The sequence below is a fragment of the Anomaloglossus baeobatrachus genome, chromosome 11, assembly GCF_048569485.1.
Source record: "Anomaloglossus baeobatrachus isolate aAnoBae1 chromosome 11, aAnoBae1.hap1, whole genome shotgun sequence".
Taxonomy (NCBI): domain Eukaryota; kingdom Metazoa; phylum Chordata; class Amphibia; order Anura; family Aromobatidae; genus Anomaloglossus; species Anomaloglossus baeobatrachus.
Genome location: NC_134363.1, coordinates 3728791 through 3749643, shown reverse-complemented (window position 1 = coordinate 3749643; position 20853 = coordinate 3728791). Strand labels below are relative to the sequence as shown.

Below are 20853 nucleotides of genomic sequence, written 5' to 3'. Positions count from 1 at the left end.
CTCAGCAGACAGTATCACACAGGACAGGATTAGATACACGGCTCAGCAGACAGTATCACACAGGAGAGGATTAGATACACGGCTCAGCAGACAGTATCACACAGGAGAGGATTAGATACACGGCTCAGCAGACAGTATCACACAGGAGAGGATTAGATACACGGCTCAGCAGACAGTATCACACAGGAGAGGATTAGATACACAGCTCAGCAGACAGTATCACACAGGAGAGGATTAGATACACGGCTCAGCAGACAGTATCACACAGGAGAGGATTAGATACACGGCTCAGCAGACAGTATCACACAGGAGAGGATTAGATACACGGCTCAGCAGACAGTATCATCACACAGGAGAGGATTAGATACACGGCTCAGCAGACAGTATCACACAGGAGAGGATTAGATACACAGCTCAGCAGACAGTATCACACAGGAGAGGATTAGATACACGGCTCAGCAGACAGTATCACACAGGAGAGGATTAGATACACGCTCAGCAGACTGTATCACACAGGAGAGGATTAGATACACGGCTCAGCAGACTGTATCACACAGGAGAGGATTGAGATACACGGCTCAGCAGACAGTATCACACAGGAGAGGATAAAATTACACGGCTCAGCAGACAGTATCACACAGGATAGGATTAGATACACGGCTCAGCAGACAGTATCACACAGGAGAGGATTAGATACACAGCTCAGCAGACAGTATCACACAGGAGAGGATTAGATACACGGCTCAGCAGACAGTATCACACAGGAGGAGGATTAGATACACAGCTCAGCAGATAGTATCACACAGGAGAGGATTAGATACACGGTTCAGCAGACAGTATCACACAGGAGAGGATTAGATACACAGCTCAGCAGACAGTATCACACAGGAGAGGATTAGATACACAGCTCAGCAGACAGTATCACACAGGAGAGGATTAGATACACGGTTCAGCAGACAGTATCACACAGGAGAGGATTAGATACACGGCTCAGCAGACAGTATCACACAGGAGAGGATTAGATACACGGCTCAGCAGACAGTATCACACAGGAGAGGATTAGATACACGGCTCAGCAGACAGTATCACACAGGAGAGGATTAGATACACAGCTCAGCAGACAGTATCACACAGGAGAGGATTAGATACACGGCTCAGCAGACAGTATCACACAGGAGAGGATTAGATACACGGTTCAGCAGACAGTATCACACAGGAGGATTAGATACACAGCTCAGCAGACAGTATCACACAGGAGAGGATTAGATACACAGCTCAGCAGACAGTATCACACAGGAGAGGATTAGATACACGCTCAGCAGACAGTATCACACAGGAGAGGATTAGATACACAGCTCAGCAGACAGTATCACACAGGAGAGGATTAGATACACAGCTCAGCAGACAGTATCACACAGGAGAGGATTAGATACACAGCTCAGCAGACAGTATCACACAGGAGAGGATTAGATACACGGCTCAGCAGACAGTATCACACAGGAGAGGATTAGATACACGGCTCAGCAGACAGTATCACACAGGAGAGGATTAGATACACGGCTCAGCAGACAGTATCACACAGGAGAGGATTAGATACACAGCTCAGCAGACAGTATCACACAGGAGAGGATTAGATACACAGCTCAGCAGACAGTATCACACAGGAGAGGATTAGATACACGGCTCAGCAGACAGTATCACACAGGAGAGGATTAGATACACGGCTCAGCAGACAGTATCACACAGGAGAGGATTAGATACACGGCTCAGCAGACAGTATCACACAGGAGAGGATTAGATACACGGCTCAGCAGACAGTATCACACAGGAGAGGATTAGATACACGGTTCAGCAGACAGTATCACACAGGAGGATTAGATACACAGCTCAGCAGACAGTATCACACAGGAGAGGATTAGATACACAGCTCAGCAGACAGTATCACACAGGAGAGGATTAGATACACAGCTCAGCAGACAGTATCACACAGGAGAGGATTAGATACACGGTTCAGCAGACAGTATCACACAGGAGAGGATTAGATACACGGCTCAGCAGACAGTATCACACAGGAGAGGATTAGATACACGGCTCAGCAGACAGTATCACACAGGACAGGATTAGATACACGGCTCAGCAGACAGTATCACACAGGACAGGATTAGATACACGGCTCAGCAGACAGTATCACACAGGACAGGATTAGATACACGGCTCAGCAGACAGTATCACACAGGACAGGATTAGATACACGGCTCAGCAGACAGCATCACACAGGAGAGGATTAGATACACGGCTCAGCAGACAGTATCACACAGGAGAGGATTACATACACGGCTCAGCAGACAGTATCACACAGGAGAGGATTAGATACACGGCTCAGCAGACAGTATCACACAGGAGAGGATTAGATACACAGCTCAGCAGACAGTATCACACAGGAGAGGATTAGATACACGGCTCAGCAGACAGTATCACACAGGAGAGGATTAGATACACGGCTCAGCAGACAGTATCACACAGGAGAGGATTAGATACACGGCTCAGCAGACAGTATCACACAGGAGAGGATTAGATACACGGCTCAGCAGACAGTATCACACAGGAGAGGATTAGATACACAGCTCAGCAGACAGTATCACACAGGAGAGGATTAGATACACGGCTCAGCAGACAGTATCACACAGGAGAGGATTAGATACACGGCTCAGCAGACTGTATCACACAGGAGAGGATTAGATACACGGCTCAGCAGACTGTATCACACAGGAGAGGATTAGATACACGGCTCAGCAGACAGTATCACACAGGAGAGGATAAAATACACGGCTCAGCAGACAGTATCACACAGGATAGGATTAGATACACGGCTCAGCAGACAGTATCACACAGGAGAGGATTAGATACACAGCTCAGCAGACAGTATCACACAGGAGAGGATTAGATACACGGCTCAGCAGACAGTATCACACAGGAGGGGATTAGATACACAGCTCAGCAGATAGTATCACACAGGAGAGGATTAGATACACGGTTCAGCAGACAGTATCACACAGGAGAGGATTAGATACACAGCTCAGCAGACAGTATCACACAGGAGAGGATTAGATACACAGCTCAGCAGACAGTATCACACAGGAGAGGATTAGATACACGGTTCAGCAGACAGTATCACACAGGAGAGGATTAGATACACGGCTCAGCAGACAGTATCACACAGGAGAGGATTAGATACACGGCTCAGCAGACAGTATCACACAGGAGAGGATTAGATACACGGCTCAGCAGACAGTATCACACAGGAGAGGATTAGATACACAGCTCAGCAGACAGTATCACACAGGAGAGGATTAGATACACGGCTCAGCAGACAGTATCACACAGGAGAGGATTAGATACACGGTTCAGCAGACAGTATCACACAGGAGGATTAGATACACAGCTCAGCAGACAGTATCACACAGGAGAGGATTAGATACACAGCTCAGCAGACAGTATCACACAGGAGAGGATTAGATACACAGCTCAGCAGACAGTATCACACAGGAGAGGATTAGATACACAGCTCAGCAGACAGTATCACACAGGAGAGGATTAGATACACAGCTCAGCAGACAGTATCACACAGGAGAGGATTAGATACACAGCTCAGCAGACAGTATCACACAGGAGAGGATTAGATACACGGCTCAGCAGACAGTATCACACAGGAGAGGATTAGATACACGGCTCAGCAGACAGTATCACACAGGAGAGGATTAGATACACGGCTCAGCAGACAGTATCACACAGGAGAGGATTAGATACACAGCTCAGCAGACAGTATCACACAGGAGAGGATTAGATACACAGCTCAGCAGACAGTATCACACAGGAGAGGATTAGATACACGGCTCAGCAGACAGTATCACACAGGAGAGGATTAGATACACGGCTCAGCAGACAGTATCACACAGGAGAGGATTAGATACACGGCTCAGCAGACAGTATCACACAGGAGAGGATTAGATACACGGCTCAGCAGACAGTATCACACAGGAGAGGATTAGATACACGGCTCAGCAGACAGTATCACACAGGAGAGGATCACGGCTGACATGATGGGTAGAGTAGTCCTCCATTACTTACTGACATCACAGGTACACTACCTGCAGGGTGAGGGCAGCTGCCCGGTATAGATATGGCGCCGTCTGTAGCAGCATGCTGATGACGTACCCGGATGTGCGCCGCGATGGAATCAGCAGACTTCCGACCTTTTCCAATATGGCGGCGCCCTTTGTCCGGTTGTCTTCTCCGTTGTAGGATGTGATTTTCTGGCAGCCGCGGGATGGCAGGTACCGGGGGATTGTGTGTGACTGCGCCCCCTGTCCTCAGGAGCCTGGACTGCAGCGAGCATGAGAGCCTGGCCTGTGACGTCACGTGCGTGCAGTGTCCTCCTCCAGTGTGTGATGTGACGTCACGTGCGTGCAGTGTCCTCCTGCAGTGTGATGTGACGTCACGTGCGTGCAGTGTCCTCCTCCAGTGTGTGATGTCACGTGCGTGCAGTGTCCTCCTCCAGTGTGTGATGTGACGTCACGTGGGTGCAGTGTCCTGCTCTGGCGTGTGACGTGGGCGCAGTGTCCTCCTTCTCCGGCGCGTGACGTGACGTGGGCGCAGTGTCCTCCTCCTCCGGCGCGTGACGTGACGTGGGCGCAGTGTCCTCCTCCTCCGGCGCGTGACGTGGGCGCAGTGTCCTCCTCCTCCGGCGCGTGACGTGGGCGCAGTGTCCTCCTTCTCCGGCGCGTGACGTGACGTGGGCGCAGTGTCCTCCTCCTCCGGCGCGTGACGTGGGCGCAGTGTCCTCCTCCTCCGGCGCGTGACGTGGGCGCAGTGTCCTCCTCCTCCGGCGCGTGACGTGGGCGCAGTGTCCTCCTCCTCCGGCGCGTGACGTGGGCGCAGTGTCCTCCTCCTCCGGCGCGTGACGTGGGCGCAGTGTCCTCCTCCTCCGGCGCGTGACGTGGGCGCAGTGTCCTCCTCCTCCGGCGCGTGACGTGGGCGCAGTGTCCTCCTCCTCCGGCGCGTGACGTGGGCGCAGTGTCCTCCTCCTCCGGCGCGTGACGTGGGCGCAGTGTCCTCCTCCTCCGGCGCGTGACGTGGGCGCAGTGTCCTCCTCCTCCGGCGCGTGACGTGGGCGCAGTGTCCTCCTCCTCCGGCGCGTGACGTGGGCGCAGTGTCCTCCTCCTCCGGCGCGTGACGTGGGCGCAGTGTCCTCCTCCTCCGGCGCGTGACATGGGCGCAGTGTCCTCCTCCTCCGGCGCGTGACGTGGGCGCAGTGTCCTCCTCCTCCGGCGCGTGACGTGGGCGCAGTGTCCTCCTCCTCCGGCGCGTGACGTGGGCGCAGTGTCCTCCTCCTCCGGCGCGTGACGTGGGCGCAGTGTCCTCCTCCTCCGGCGCGTGACGTGGGCGCAGTGTCCTCCTCCTCCGGCGCGTGACGTGGGCGCAGTGTCCTCCTCCTCCGGCGCGTGACGTGGGCGCAGTGTCCTCCTCTGGCGTGTGACGTGACGTGGGCGCAGTGTCCTCCTCCTCCGGCGCGTGACGTGGGCGCAGTGTCGTCCTCCTCCGGTGTGTGACGTGATGTGGGCGCAGTGTCCTCCTCCTCCGGCGCGTGACGTGGGCGCAGTGTCCTCCTCCTCCGGCGCGTGACGTGGGCGCAGTGTCCTCCTCCTCCGGCGCGTGACGTGGGCGCAGTGTCCTCCTCTGGCGTGTGACGTGACGTGGCCGCAGTGTCCTCCTCCTCCGGCGCGTGACGTGGGCGCAGTGTCGTCCTCCTCCGGTGTGTGACGTGATGTGGGCGCAGTGTCCTCCTCCTCCGGCGTGTGACGTGGGCGCAGTGGCCTCCTCCGGCGTGTGACGTGACATGGGCGCAGTGGCCTCCTCTGGCGTGTGACGTGACGTGGGCGCAGTGTCGTCCTCCTCCTCCGGCGCGTGACGTGGGCGCAGTGTCCTCCTCCTCCGGCGCGTGACGTGGGCGCAGTGTCCTCCTCCTCCGGCGCGTGACGTGGGCGCAGTGTCGTCCTCCTCCGGTGTGTGACGTGACGTGGGCGCAGTGTCCTCCTCCTCCGGCGTGTGACGTGGGCGCAGTGTCCTCCTCCTCCGGTGCGTGACGTGGGCGCAGTGTCCTCCTCCTCCGGTGCGTGACGTGGGCGCAGTGTCGTCCTCCTCCTCCGGCGCGTGACGTGGGCGCAGTGTCGTCGTCCTCCTCCGGCGCGTGACGTGGGCGCAGTGTCCTCCTCCTCCGGCGCGTGACGTGGGCGCAGTGTCCTCCTCCGGCGCGTGACGTGGGCGCAGTGTCCTCCTCCTCCGGCGCGTGACGTGGGCGCAGTGTCCTCCTCCTCCGGCGCGTGACGTGGGCGCAGTGTCGTCCTCCTCCGGTGTGTGACGTGACGTGGGCGCAGTGTCCTCCTCCTCCGGCGTGTGACGTGGGCGCAGTGTCCTCCTCCTCCGGCGTGTGACGTGGGCGCAGTGTCCTCCTCCTCCGGCGTGTGATGTGGGCGCAGTGTCCTCCTCCTCCGGTGCGTGACGTGGGCGCAGTGTCGTCCTCCTCCTCCGGCGCGTGACGTGGGCGCAGTGTCGTCCTCCTCCTCCGGCGCGTGACGTGGGCGCAGTGTCGTCCTCCTCCTCCGGCGCGTGACGTGGGCGCAGTGTCGTCCTCCTCCTCCGGCGCGTGACGTGGGCGCAGTGTCCTCCTCCTCCGGTGCGTGACGTGGGCGCAGTGTCGTCCTCCTCCTCCGGCGCGTGACGTGGGCGCAGTGTCGTCCTCCTCCTCCGGCGCGTGACGTGGGCGCAGTGTCGTCCTCCTCCTCCGGCGCGTGACGTGGGCGCAGTGTCGTCCTCCTCCTCCGGCGCGTGACGTGGGCGCAGTGTCGTCCTCCTCCTCCGGCGCGTGACGTGGGCGCAGTGTCCTCCTCCTCCGGCGCGTGACGTGGTGTCAGACGCTTGGTACATATGAGCTCACGCTCTATTTCTCTCCCCCAGATATGGATTTTCCACAGCACTGTCAGCTGGTTCTAGAGCAGCTCAATCAGCAGCGGCAGCTCGGCCTCCTGTGCGACTGCACCTTTGTGGTGGATGGAATTGACTTCAAAGCGCACAAGGCGGTGCTCGCGGCGTGCAGCCAGTACTTCCGCATGCTCTTTGTGGAGCAGAAAGACGTAGTTCACCTGGACATCAGCAATGCGGCAGGTAACTCTCGCCCGGGTCGCAACGGCTGTTGCGCTGTGCCCGGGTTGCGTCTGGTACACGGCGGCTGTCGCGCTCTGCCCGTCGCTGCGCCACACCTCGTCTGCCCGGGTTGCGTCTGGTACACGGCGGCTGTCGCGCTCTGCTCATCGCTGCGGCACACCTCGTCTGCCCGGGTTGCGGCTGGTACACGGCAGCTGTCGCGCTCTGCCCATCGCTGCGGCACACCTCGTCTGCCCGGGTTGCGGCTGGTACACGGCGGCTGTCGCGCTCTGCCCATCGCTGCGGCACACCTCGTCTGCCCGGGTTCAGGCTGATTTCTCCTCCTTAGGTCTGGGTCAGGTGCTGGAGTTCATGTACACGGCGCGGCTGAATCTGACACGTGAGAACGTGGAGGACGTCTTGGCCGTGGCCGGATTTCTGCAGATGCAGGAGATTGTGAACGCGTGCACAGCCCTGAAATCGCTCAGTATTCCTTCCAGCCAGGGAGCGCACAGCCTGGGGCCCCTCACGTCCGGACAAGGTAAGAGCTGGCACCGGGGTGCGTGGGCCGTCAGCGCGTGGCCTGCTGTATTATATCTATCCTCCTCTCCTGCAGATATCACGGATTACTCCCCTCCGGCTGTCGCTGGGGAAAGTGAGCTGGAGACTGACTCCATGACTGCCGTGTACCCGCTGGAGGAAGCCGCAGACTCCGCGTGTCAGGAGGGTAAGAATATGCCACGCTCGGATTGGTGGTGGTCCTTCCCGGTGCCGAGCGGCTGAGGTCTTGTCTCTTCCTGCAGGTGGCGATGTCAGTAAACTGGGGCTCCAGGAGGAGAGCGCAGCGGAGCCACGGCCCGTGGAGGGGCCAGCACTGAGTCCAGAGAGAGGTGAGGGCGCCACGTGTCCGTGCTCCACCAGAGCCCCTCCGGTGTCTGTAGGTGTCATATTCCCCCTCCCCTGCGTGGCTCCCATTAACAATCTGTTCCCTCTTCCGGCTCCAGACCCTGGGGACAGAGCGGTGAAGTTGGGGGATTTGTTGTCATCCACACCCTGGCCCCCGACTCGTCAGGAGAAGACCAGAGACGTCTCGGTGAAGGAATCTCCGTCCACAGATGAGGAGGGGGCTGGTGAGCAGGCCACGGGAGAAGACCCTACACAGAAACGTGTAACCTCTCCACCTCCAGAAGAAGACCGCAAGATCCTGGAGTCCGAGCACGAGACGTCAGACAGCGGCAAGGAGGAGAGCGGGGACTGCGCCGATGAGAGGTCTGCGGAGGACGTGCCTCAGAGACAACTGCGCTCAGGAGCTGCAAACTACACAGACCGCACCGAGTCCCGGCCGTACAGCTCCACCACTCACGTGTGCGAGGTGAGGCCGGAGCAGAGCTGATCGCCAGGCAGTCACACGTCCAGCTCTGCTACCTCTGCCTGTTACACTGGCTTATGTGCCTGCTGCAGAACCTCTTTTTACCCACAGTATTTTCAGATCCGTCCTGAATTGAATCATCCATTCACCAAGAGTTTCTGCAGCAGCTGCGGTTTGTGCACTTTGTGATTCTCTCGCTGATGATACGACTTGTCTCTTTCAGTACTGCAGCAAGGAGTTCACCCATACGGGAAACTACACGCGCCACATCCGGATCCACACCGGCGAGAAGCCATACCGCTGCCACGAGTGCGACAAAGCCTTCTCCGACCCCGCCGCCTGCAAAGCGCATGAGAAGACTCACAGGTGAGGGGCCGCGGTGTGTGTGACCAGGGGTGGGGTTTGAGGGGACCCACCGTAACCGCCTCTTCTCTGTTCAGCCCGCTAAAGCCCCATGGCTGTGACGACTGTGGGAAGAGTTACCGCCTGGTCAGTCTACTCAACCTGCACAAGAAGCGCCACACCGGCGAGCCCAACTATTACTGCAAGGTGTGCGGCAAACTGTTCACCACATCCGGCAACCTGAAGAGGCACCAGCTGGTCCACAGCGGAGAGAAGCCGTATCTGTGCGAGTACTGCAACCGGCCCTTCTCCGACCCCACGTCCAAGATGCGGCACCTGGAGACTCACGACACCAACAAGGAGCACAAGTGTCCGCACTGCGACAAGAAGTTCAACCAGGTGGGGGCAGCGTGCGGTCGGCAGCCTTGGGGTGTGGGGGCCGCCGGGTGTGTGGGGGAGGGGGGTTGCTGTTGTCCTCGGTAACTCCTGGCCTCCTCCACAGCTGGGGAATCTGAAGGCTCACCTGAAGATCCACATCGCTGACGGACCCCTGAAGTGCAGAGAATGCGGGAAGCAGTTCACCACCTCAGGTGAGGCATCGGAGGGATGGCACATGTCCACCCCGATCAGGCTGATCTTATCCTCCTCCATCCTCTGCAGGAAACCTGAAGAGACACCTGCGCATCCACAGCGGAGAGAAACCCTACGTCTGCATCCACTGCAAGAGGAAATTTGCTGACCCTGGGGCATTGCAGCGGCACGTGCGGACCCACACTGGTAACAGCCGCCATCTTACTGCACCTCGTCCCCCACTGATTATACCCCTGACCGCAGGGTGCGCCCCCTGGGGAGGGGCCCATGGACTCTTAGGTCCGGCTGTCAGTATTGTCCATTGGTGAAGGGTGAGGTCATGTTACGGGGATGTGGGTAATGTTCGGTGTCCTCCCTAATAAACGGTGTAAATGCTGCTATCACATGACCACTGATCGGGCCCCCACCGGTCCCCCAATATCTGCCGCTCACATGTGCCGTCTCTTGCAGGAGAGAAGCCGTGTCTGTGTATGATCTGTGGGAAGGCGTTCACGCAGGCCAGCTCCCTGATCGCTCATGTCCGCCAGCACACGGGGGAGAAGCCGTACGTATGTGAGCGCTGTGGAAAGCGGTGAGTGTCTGGAGGGGCGCGGGGGTCCCATGGGATCCTATGTGCACCCCTTGCTGATGTGACCGCTCTCCTCTGTCAGGTTTGTTCAGTCTAGTCAGCTTGCCAATCACATCCGCCACCACGACAATATCCGGCCGCACAAGTGCAAAGTCTGCAACAAGGCCTTCGTGAATGTAGGAGACCTGACGAAACACGTCATTATCCACACCGGTGAGTGTCCGCCCGCCGGCCGGAGACCCCTCATCCCCACATGTGGTAACAATCTCATATCTGATTGGACAGGGGAGAAGCCGTACCTCTGCGACAAATGCGGCCGTGGCTTCAACCGCGTTGACAACCTACGCTCCCACGTGAAAACTGTGCACAAGGGCAGAGCGGGCATGAAGATGGTGCACCGAGAAGAAGGGGAGCTGGACGAAGAAGAGGTCAATATAGTGACCGTCACTCCGGAGGAGATGGTGACGCTGGCTACGGAGGACATCACCAATACGGGTGTCACCGAGCTGACGGGTGAGTGAGCCGCCAGAACGGGCGCCTCGTCCAGTAAGAGGCCGCTCCGCTGTGTATGTGCCGACCATAGAGAAAGCTGTGAGACGCGGGCAGCAGAGCTGACGAGCCGGGCGCGGGGACAAGCTGCCGACCATAGAGATAGCTGTGAGACGCGGGCAGCAGAGCTGACGAGCCGGGCGCGGGGACAAGCTGCCAACCATAGAGAAAGCTGTGAGACGCGGGCAGCAGAGCTGACGAGCCGGACCCGGGGACAAGCTGCCGACCATAGAGATAGCTGTGAGACGCGGGCAGCAGAGCTGACGAGCCGGGCGTGGGGACAAGCTGCCGACCATAGAGATAGCTGTGAGACGCGGGCAGCAGAGCTGACGAGCCGGGCGTGGGGACAAGCTGCCGACCATAGAGAAAGCTGTGAGACGCGGGCAGCAGAGCTGACGAGCCGGGCGCGGGGACAAGCTGCCGACCATAGAGAAAGCTGTGAGACGCGGGCAGCAGAGCTGACGAGCCGGGCGCGGGGACAAGCTGCCGACCATAGAGAAAGCTGTGAGACGCGGGCAGCAGAGCTGACGAGCCGGGCGCGGGGACAAGCTGCCGACCATAGAGAAAGCTGTGAGACGCGGGCAGCAGAGCTGACGAGCCGGGCGCGGGGACCCGGGGACAAGCTGGCGACTAGAGAAAGCTGTGAGACGCGGGCAGCAGAGCTGACGAGCCGGGCGTCGGGACCCGGGGACAAGCTGCCGACCATAGAGATAGCTGTGAGACGCGGGCAGCAGAGCTGACGAGCCGGGCGCGGGGACAAGCTGCCGACCATAGAGAAAGCTGTGAGACGCGGGCAGCAGAGCTGACGAGCCGGGCGTCGGGACCCGGGGACAAGCTGCCGACCATAGAGATAGCTGTGAGACGCGGGCAGCAGAGCTGACGAGCCGGGCGCGGGGACAAGCTGCCGACCATAGAGAAAGCTGTGAGACGCGAGCAGCAGAGCTGACGAGCCGGGCGCGGGGACAAGCTGCCGACCATAGAGAAAGCTGTGAGACGCGGGCAGCAGAGCTGACGAGCCGGGCGTCGGGACCCGGGGACAAGCTGCCGACCATAGAGATAGCTGTGAGACGCGGGCAGCAGAGCTGACGAGCCGGGCGCGGGGACAAGCTGCCGACCATAGAGAAAGCTGTGAGACGCGGGCAGCAGAGCTGACGAGCCGGGCGCGGGGACAAGCTGCCGACCATAGAGAAAGCTGTGAGACGCGGGCAGCAGAGCTGACGAGCCGGGCGCGGGGACAAGCTGCCGACCATAGAGATAGCTGTGAGACGCGGGCAGCAGAGCTGACGAGCCGGGCGCGGGGACAAGCTGCCGACCATAGAGAAAGCTGTGAGACGCGGGCAGCAGAGCTGACGAGCCGGGCGCGGGGACAAGCTGCCGACCATAGAGATAGCTGTGAGACGCGGGCAGCAGAGCTGACGAGCCGGGCGCGGGGACAAGCTGCCGACCATAGAGATAGCTGTGAGATGCGGGCAGCAGAGCTGACGAGCCGGGCGCGGGGACAAGCTGCCGACCATAGAGATAGCTGTGAGACGCGGGCAGCAGAGCTGACGAGCCGGGCGTGGGGACAAGCTGCCGACCATAGAGATAGCTGTGAGACGCGGGCAGCAGAGCTGACGAGCCAGGCGTGGGGACAAGCTGCTGATCATAGAGATAGCTGTGAGACGCGGGCAGCAGAGCTGACGAGCCGGGCTCGGGGACCCGGGGACAAGCTGCCGACCATAGAGATAGCTGTGAGACGCGGGCAGCAGAGCTGACGAGCCGGACCCGGGGACAAGCTGCTGATCATAGAGATAGCTGTGAGACGCGGGCAGCAGAGCTGACGAGCCGGGCGCGGGGACAAGCTGCCGACCATAGAGAAAGCTGTGAGACGCGAGCAGCAGAGCTGACGAGCCGGGCGCGGGGACAAGCTGCCGACCATAGAGAAAGCTGTGAGACGCGGGCAGCAGAGCTGACGAGCCGGGCGTCGGGACCCGGGGACAAGCTGCCGACCATAGAGATAGCTGTGAGACGCGGGCAGCAGAGCTGACGAGCCGGACCCGGGGACAAGCTGCTGATCATAGAGATAGCTGTGAGACGCGGGCAGCAGAGCTGACGAGCCGGGCGTGGGGACAAGCTGCCGACCATAGAGATAGCTGTGAGACGCGGGCAGCAGAGCTGACGAGCCAGGCGTGGGGACAAGCTGCCGACCATAGAGATAGCTGTGAGACGCGGGCAGCAGAGCTGACGAGCTGGGCGCGGGGACAAGCTGCTGATCATAGAGATAGCTGTGAGACGCGGGCAGCAGAGCTGACGAGCCGGGCGCGGGGACAAGCTGCCGGAGCACTCTGCGCACTCGTTGGAGGGGTCCTGGGATTCGTCTGATTTGTGCCTCTTCTCTTCCAGTGGTTCCCATCTCGGCCTCGGTCACCGCTGATGAGACAGAAGCGTTAAAAGCAGAGATCACCAAGGCCGTGAAGCAGGTGCAGGAAGCAGGTAATGACCGGCAGTAATGGCTCCTCCCGGCCTCTGGGGGCAGCGCTCCGGAATACAACTAACCAAACCGTTTCCCATGGGGTCCTGATTATGGCAGCTGTTACTGTGTAGCCTATGGGGCAATATACACGGCCTGTAGCAATGGCTCCTGCCGGGCTGCGGCCCAGGGGTAGTGTCTGATGGTCATGGGTAGATGGCATTACTCCAGCAGAGGGACCGGATGTGATCGGACTGATGCGGACAGTGTCCATCGTCTGTGCTGAGTCCAGCAGAGCTGGATAGGGATGGTCGTCGGCCCTGGCTGAGGTCTTCTCCTGTGTATAACGTGCGTACATATTGGGGGACTGAGGTCTTCTCCTGTGTATAATGTGCGTACATATTGGGGGACTGAGGTCTTCTCCTGTGTATAATGTGCGTACATATTGGGGGGGCTGAGGTCTGCTCCTGTGTATAATGTGCGTACATATTGGGGGGGCTGAGGTCTGCTCCTGTGTATAATGTGCGTACATATTGGGGGACTGAGGTCTGCTCCTGTGTATAATGTGCGTACATATTGGGGGACTGAGGTCTGCTCCTGTGTATAACGTGCGTACATATTGGGGGACTGAGGTCTGCTCCTGTGTATAACGTGCGTACATATTGGGGGACTGAGGTCTGCTCCTGTGTATAATGTGTGTACATATTGGGGGACTGAGGTCTGCTCCTGTGTATAATGTGTGTACATATTGGGGGACTGAGGTCTGCTCCTGTGTATAACGTGCGTACATATTGGGGGACTGAGGTCTTCTCCTGTGTATAATGTGCGTACATATTGGGGGACTGAGGTCTTCTCCTGTGTATAATGTGCGTACATATTGGGGGGGCTGAGGTCTGCTCCTGTGTGTAATGTGTGTACATATTGGGGGACTGAGGTCTGCTCCTGTGTATAACGTGCGTACATATTGGGGGACTGAGGTCTGCTCCTGTGTATAACGTGCGTACATATTGGGGGACTGAGGTCTGCTCCTGTGTATAACGTGCGTACATATTGGGGGACTGAGGTCTGCTCCTGTGTGTAATGTGTGTACATATTGGGGGGACTGAGGTCTGCTCCTATGTATAACGTGCGTACATATTGGGGGACTGAGGTCTGCTCCTGTGTGTAATGTGTGTACATATTGGGGGACTGAGGTCTGCTCCTGTGTGTAATGTGTGTACATATTGGGGGACTGAGGTCTTCTGTGTATAATGTGCGTACATATTGGGGGACTGAGGTCTGCTCCTGTGTATAATGTGTGTACATATTGGGGGGGCTGAGGTCTGCTCCTGTGTGTAATGTGTGTACATATTGGGGGACTGAGGTCTGCTCCTGTGTATAACGTGCGTACATATTGGGGGGACTGAGGTCTGCTCCTGTGTGTAATGTGTGTACATATTGGGGGACTGAGGTCTGCTCCTGTGTATAATGTGTGTACATATTGGGGGACTGAGGTCTGCTCCTGTGTATAATGTGTGTACATATTGGGGGACTGAGGTCTGCTCCTATGTATAACGTGCGTACATATTGGGGGACTGAGGTCTGCTCCTGTGTGTAATGTGTGTACATATTGGGGGACTGAGGTCTGCTCCTGTGTGTAATGTGTGTACATATTGGGGGACTGAGGTCTGCTCCTGTGTATAATGTGTGTACATATTGGGGGACTGAGGTCTGCTCCTGTGTGTAATGTGTGTACATATTGGGGGGGCTGAGGTCTGCTCCTGTGTGTAACGTGCGTACATATTGGGGGGAGGCTGAGGTCTGCTCCTGTGTGTACGCACGTTACACACAGGAGCAGACCTCAGCCCCCCCAATATGTACGCACGTTACACACAGGAGCAGACCTCAGCCTCCCCCCAATATGTACGCACGTTACACACAGGAGCAGACCTCAGCCCCCCCAATATGTACGCACGTTACACACAGGAGCAGACCTCAGCCCCCCCAATATGTACACACATTATACACAGGAGCAGACCTCAGCCTCCCCCCAATATGTACGCACGTTACACACAGGAGCAGACCTCAGTCCCCCAATATGTACGCACGTTACACACAGGAGCAGACCTCAGCCCCCCCAATATGTACGCACGTTACACACAGGAGCAGACCTCAGCCCCCCCAATATGTAACGTGTGTACATATTGGGGGGGCTGAGGTCTGCTCCTGTGTGTAATGTGTGTACATATGGGGGGGCTCCTGTGTATAATGTGCGTATATATGGGGGGCTTAGTGAGGTCGGCTCCTGTGTATAACGTGCGTACATATGGGGGGGGCTGAGGTCTGCTCCTGTGTATAACGTGCGTACATATTGGGGGACTGAGGTTGGCTCCTGTGTATAACGTGCGTACATATGGGGGGGGCGCTGAGGTCGGCTCCTGTGTGTAATGTGTGTACATATGGGGGGGCTCCTGTGTATAATGTGCGTATATATGGGGGGCTTAGTGAGGTCGGCTCCTGTGTATAATGTGCGTACATATTGGGGGGGCTGAGGTCGGCTCCTGTGTATAACGTGCGTACATATTGGGGGACTGAGGTCTGCTCCTGTGTATAATGTGTGTACATATTGGGGGACTGAGGTCTGCTCCTGTGTATAATGTGTGTACATATTGGGGGACTGAGGTCTGCTCCTATGTATAACGTGCGTACATATTGGGGGACTGAGGTCTGCTCCTGTGTGTACATATTGGGGGACTGAGGTCTGCTCCTGTGTGTAATGTGTGTACATATTGGGGGACTGAGGTCTGCTCCTGTGTATAATGTGTGTACATATTGGGGGACTGAGGTCTGCTCCTGTGTGTAATGTGTGTACATATTGGGGGGGCTGAGGTCTGCTCCTGTGTGTAACGTGCGTACATATTGGGGGGGCTGAGGTCTGCTCCTGTGTGTAACGTGCGTACATATTGGGGGGGCTGAGGTCTGCTCCTGTGTGTAACGTGCGTACACACAGGAGCAGACCTCAGCCTCCCCCCAATATGTACGCACGTTACACACAGGAGCAGACCTCAGCCCCCCCAATATGTACGCACGTTACACACAGGAGCAGACCTCAGCCCCCCCAATATGTACACACATTATACACAGGAGCAGACCTCAGCCTCCCCCCAATATGTACGCACGTTACACACAGGAGCAGACCTCAGTCCCCCAATATGTACGCACGTTACACACAGGAGCAGACCTCAGCCCCCCCAATATGTACGCACGTTACACACAGGAGCAGACCTCAGCCCCCCCAATATGTAACGTGTGTACATATTGGGGGGGCTGAGGTCTGCTCCTGTGTGTAATGTGTGTACATATGGGGGGGCTCCTGTGTATAATGTGCGTATATATGGGGGGCTTAGTGAGGTCGGCTCCTGTGTATAACGTGCGTACATATGGGGGGGGCTGAGGTCTGCTCCTGTGTATAACGTGCGTACATATTGGGGGACTGAGGTTGGCTCCTGTGTATAACGTGCGTACATATGGGGGGGGCGCTGAGGTCGGCTCCTGTGTGTAATGTGTGTACATATGGGGGGGCTCCTGTGTATAATGTGCGTATATATGGGGGGCTTAGTGAGGTCGGCTCCTGTGTATAATGTGCGTACATATTGGGGGGGCTGAGGTCGGCTCCTGTGTATAACGTGCGTACATATTGGGGGACTGAGGTCTGCTCCTGTGTATAATGTGTGTACATATTGGGGGACTGAGGTCTGCTCCTGTGTATAATGTGTGTACATATTGGGGGACTGAGGTCTGCTCCTATGTATAACGTGCGTACATATTGGGGGACTGAGGTCTGCTCCTGTGTGTAATGTGTGTACATATTGGGGGACTGAGGTCTGCTCCTGTGTGTAATGTGTGTACATATTGGGGGACTGAGGTCTGCTCCTGTGTATAATGTGTGTACATATTGGGGGACTGAGGTCTGCTCCTGTGTGTAATGTGTGTACATATTGGGGGGGCTGAGGTCTGCTCCTGTGTGTAACGTGCGTACATATTGGGGGGGCTGAGGTCTGCTCCTGTGTGTAACGTGCGTACATATGGGGGGGGGGCTGAGGTCTGCTCCTGTGTATAACGTGCGTACATATTGGGGGACTGAGGTTGGCTCCTGTGTATAACGTGCGTACATATGGGGGGGGCGCTGAGGTCGGCTCCTGTGTGTAATGTGTGTACATATGGGGGGGCTCCTGTGTATAATGTGCGTATATATGGGGGGCTTAGTGAGGTCGGCTCCTGTGTATAATGTGCGTACATATTGGGGGGGCTGAGGTCGGCTCCTGTGTATAATGGGGGGGGGGGGTGGCTGAGGTTGGCTCCTGTGTATGATGTGCGTACATATTGGGGGGCTGACGTCTGCTCCTCTGCACGGTGTCCGCCTTGTATATATTGGGCTTTGTGAGGAGCGGATCCTCTTGTGTTTTGTAACCTGCCGCCTGTGTCCCCTCTGCAGACCCCAACACCCAGATCCTGTACGCCTGTGACTCCTGCGGAGACAAGTTCCTGGATGCCAGCAGCCTGGCGGAGCACGTCCGGATGCACACGGCGCAGGCGCTGGTCATGTTTCAGTCGGACACGGATCTTTATCAGCAGTACAATGCACAGAGCACGTGGCACGCGGAGCAGGTGGTCCAGTCCAGCGAGCTGCTCTTCCGCCAGCAGGACGGGAGTGATGTGACGCCACAGCCCATGGACTGACCGCGGCCGGGCAGCCGCTCGCACTTCTTTCCAGGACTTGGACACTTAGTCTTCGTGATACGTTATGGCCTGTACCAGCGCCCGTCGTAAGCGTTCAATAAATATAACTTTTTTTTATTATAAGGTGTGGATAGAAGGAATCATTGTGAAGAGGATGGTGGTGCTTATCCTCCACCTCGGGGCAGGTTGTGATAAAAGGTAGGTACAGAGGTAAGAAATGTCCCCGCTGAGGATGAGGGGCAGTAATACAGCCGCAGTATCTGTGGGGGGAGGCCCTGCGCAGTGTAGATTGTGTGTCTGGGCCAGGACCTCACCAGGGCCACCGCTGCCCGCACCCGCCTCTTGGCTGCACTGGCAGTGAGGTGTAAGGCCTCATTCACACGGCTGTCGCTTCTGGGCTGCTCATTAAGCTCATGAATATTCACTGCACTCGGTGTGGACCTGGAAGTGCCAGCAGCGCTGGAGACCGGTAAGTATACAGCTCATGCTGGCCGGATGTCGCATAGACAGCACATGGAGAACATACACTGACCTGCCCCACGGATTATCACGTGTGGTAAACGCATAGACGAGTGAACAAGGCCTAATCTGGTGAACGTTCCTTCTGCCCTGACTAATCCTGCGGCTGTTGGACATTCGCTCGCTGCAGTGGGAGAACAACACGCAGTTTCCAGGAATGTCCATCTTGTACAAAGGGTTAACACTAGTTTAAAAAAAAAAAAAAAAAAAAAAAAATTCTGCTGACTTCAAGGTGCAGGGCTAAAAGGAGCCGTCCACCAGATTAGCATTTTTCCTATCTAACTCAGTGTGGTGTGACCTTATTACGCGTTTCTTTGCCGCCTGATCCACTGTGACTTTCTGGGTTTTGATGGATTCCCATTATTATACACATGAAAGGGGTGTACATAATAGGGACAGGAACAATAATCAAACAATACAAGGCACAGTAGGGGAGAGGTCCCTGCCCGCGAGGGCTCACAGTCTACAGGAGGAGAGAGGTCCCTGCCCGCGAGGGCTCAGTCTACAAGGGATAGGTGAGGATACAGGAGGGGAGAGGACCCTGCCCGCGAGGGCTCACAGTCTATAAGGGATGGGTGAGGATACAGGAGGAGAGAGGTCCCTGCCCGCGAGGGCTCACAGTCTACAGGAGGAGAGAGAACCCTGCCCGCGAGGGCCCACAGTCTACAAGGGATGGGTGAGGATACAGTAGGTGAGGGTAGAGCTGATTGTGCAGCGCTGTATCAGACTGAGGGTTATGGCAGGTTGTAGGCTTCTCGGAAGAGGTGGGTCTTCAGGTTCCTTTTGAAGCTTGTCAAGGTAGGCGAGATTCTGATATGTTGTGGCAGAGCATTCCAGAGTGTGGGGGAGGCACGGGAGAAATCTTGGATGCGATGGTGGGAAGAGGAGATGAGGGGGGAGCAGTGGAGGAGATCTTGTGAGGATCTGAGGTTACGTGCAGGTAGGTACCGGGAGACTAGGTCACAGATGTAGGGAGGAGACAGGTTGTGGATGGCTTTGTAGGTCATGGTTGGGGTTTTGAACTGGAGTCGTTGGGCAATGGGAAGCCAGTGAAGGGATTGGCAGAGAGGAGCGGTCGGGGAGTAGCGGGGGGACAGGTGGATGAGCTATGCAGCATAGTTTAGAATAGATTGGAGGGGTGTGAGACTAATAGGGAGGCCACAGAGCAGGAGGTTGCAATAATCCATGCGGGAGATAATAAGGGCATGCACTAGGGTGAAGGAGTGTTCGGATCCGGGAAATATTTTTGGATTGGAGGCGGCAGGAGGTGAAGAGGGCTTGGATGGGTGGCTTGAAAGAGATCAGAATCTAGGGTTACTCCCAGGCAGCGAGCACGTGGCACTGGGGAAAGTGAGCAGACATTGACATTGATGGATATGTCAGGCGGGGGGTGGAGTGAGGAGGAAAGACAATGAATTCTGTTTTGTCCATGTTAAGTTTTAGGAATCGCGCAGAGAAGAAGGATGAAATAGCAGCCAGACATTGTGGGGTTCTGGTTAGTAGAGAGGTGATGTCAGGTCCAGAGAGGTAGATCTGCGTCATCAGCATAGAGATGATACTGGAAGCCGTGGGACTCTATGAGCTGTCCCAGGCCGAAGGTGTAGATGGAGAACAGCAGGAGTCCGAGAACTGAGCCTTGGGGGACCCCGACAGATGGGGGCGAGATGAGGAGGTGCTGTGAGAATGGGAGACGCTGAAAGTTCAGTCTGTTAGATATGAGGAGATCCAAGGTTGAGCATAACAGACTTGGCCCTGAGACAAGAGAATCTGTAGTAGGAGGGAATGGTCTACTGTGGAGGACAGAGCAGTGTCACTTGGCTTCGGTGGTTAGTAGGTTGTTGGTGACTTTAGTCAGGGCAGTTTCAGTGAAATGATGGTGTCGGAAGCCAGATTGTAGCCGGTCAAAGAGGGAGCAGGAGGAGAGGTGTAAGGACAGTTCAAGATGGACATGCTGTTCCAGTAGGTTTGAGGCATCGGGGAGAAGTGAGTTTTACAGAGGAGGGGTCAAGGGAGGGCTTGTTGAGGATGGGTGTAATGGATGCATGAAGGGAATACACCAGTTAGTGATAGGTTGAAAAGACGGTTTAGAGTTGGGATGGGAGCGGGTCCAGTGCACAGGTGGTGAGATGTGATCTTGAGAGTAGAGTGAGAAGATGATCTTCTGCCATGGTGGAGAAGCTGGATTTGGAGGAAGAGGGCTGAGTAGCTATGATGAGGGGCCGGGGTGCTCTGATGTTGTCAATCTTCTGCTTGAAGAAAGAGGCAAAGTCTTCAGCTGAGAGGAGAGGGAGAGGGAGGTGGTGCCGGGGGACAGAGGAGAGGAGAGGGCGGTGGTGCCGGGGGACAGAGGAGAGGAGAGGGAGGTGGTGCCGGGGGACAGAGGAGAGGAGAGGGAGGTGGTGCCGGGGGACAGAGGAGAGGAGAGGGAGGTGGTGCCGGGGGACAGAGGAGAGGGAGGTGGAGCAGGGGACAGAGGAGAGGGAGGTGGTGCCGGGGGACAGAGGAGAGGAGAGGGAGGTGGTGCCGGGGGACAGAGGAGAGGAGAGG

At 57.0% G+C, this 20853-nt stretch overlaps 1 protein-coding gene across 2 annotated transcripts; it reads left to right on the top strand.

Annotated features, from left to right (window-relative positions):
- The first annotated feature begins 4241 nt into the window (after positions 1-4241).
- Positions 4242-17910, top strand: ZBTB17 (zinc finger and BTB domain containing 17). 2 transcript variants are annotated; one of them, XM_075327426.1, is made up of 15 exons: positions 4242-4334; positions 7015-7221; positions 7550-7741; positions 7817-7927; positions 8004-8090; positions 8205-8572; positions 8793-8935; positions 9010-9310; positions 9414-9501; positions 9572-9688; positions 9953-10073; positions 10153-10283; positions 10356-10583; positions 13002-13091; positions 17543-17910. In XM_075327426.1, the coding sequence occupies exons 1-15, from the start codon at positions 4328-4330 to the stop codon at positions 17785-17787; spliced, it is 2436 nt and encodes an 811-aa protein (XP_075183541.1). In that variant the 5' UTR covers positions 4242-4327; the 3' UTR covers positions 17788-17910. The 2 variants fall into 2 exon arrangements, with proteins under 2 accessions (XP_075183541.1, XP_075183540.1); XM_075327425.1 differs by having other exon boundaries at positions 7550-7927.
- Positions 17911-20853: the final 2943 nt, after the last annotated feature.

Bases quoted from the DNA above. Each gene is read 5' to 3' on its own strand.
- ZBTB17 (XM_075327425.1), top strand. The intron at 10,284-10,355 runs GTGAGTGTCCGC...CTGATTGGACAG, and splicing joins ACACGTCATTATCCACACCG to GGGAGAAGCCGTACCTCTGC. The intron at 13,092-17,542 runs GTAATGACCGGC...TCCCCTCTGCAG, and splicing joins GAAGCAGGTGCAGGAAGCAG to ACCCCAACACCCAGATCCTG.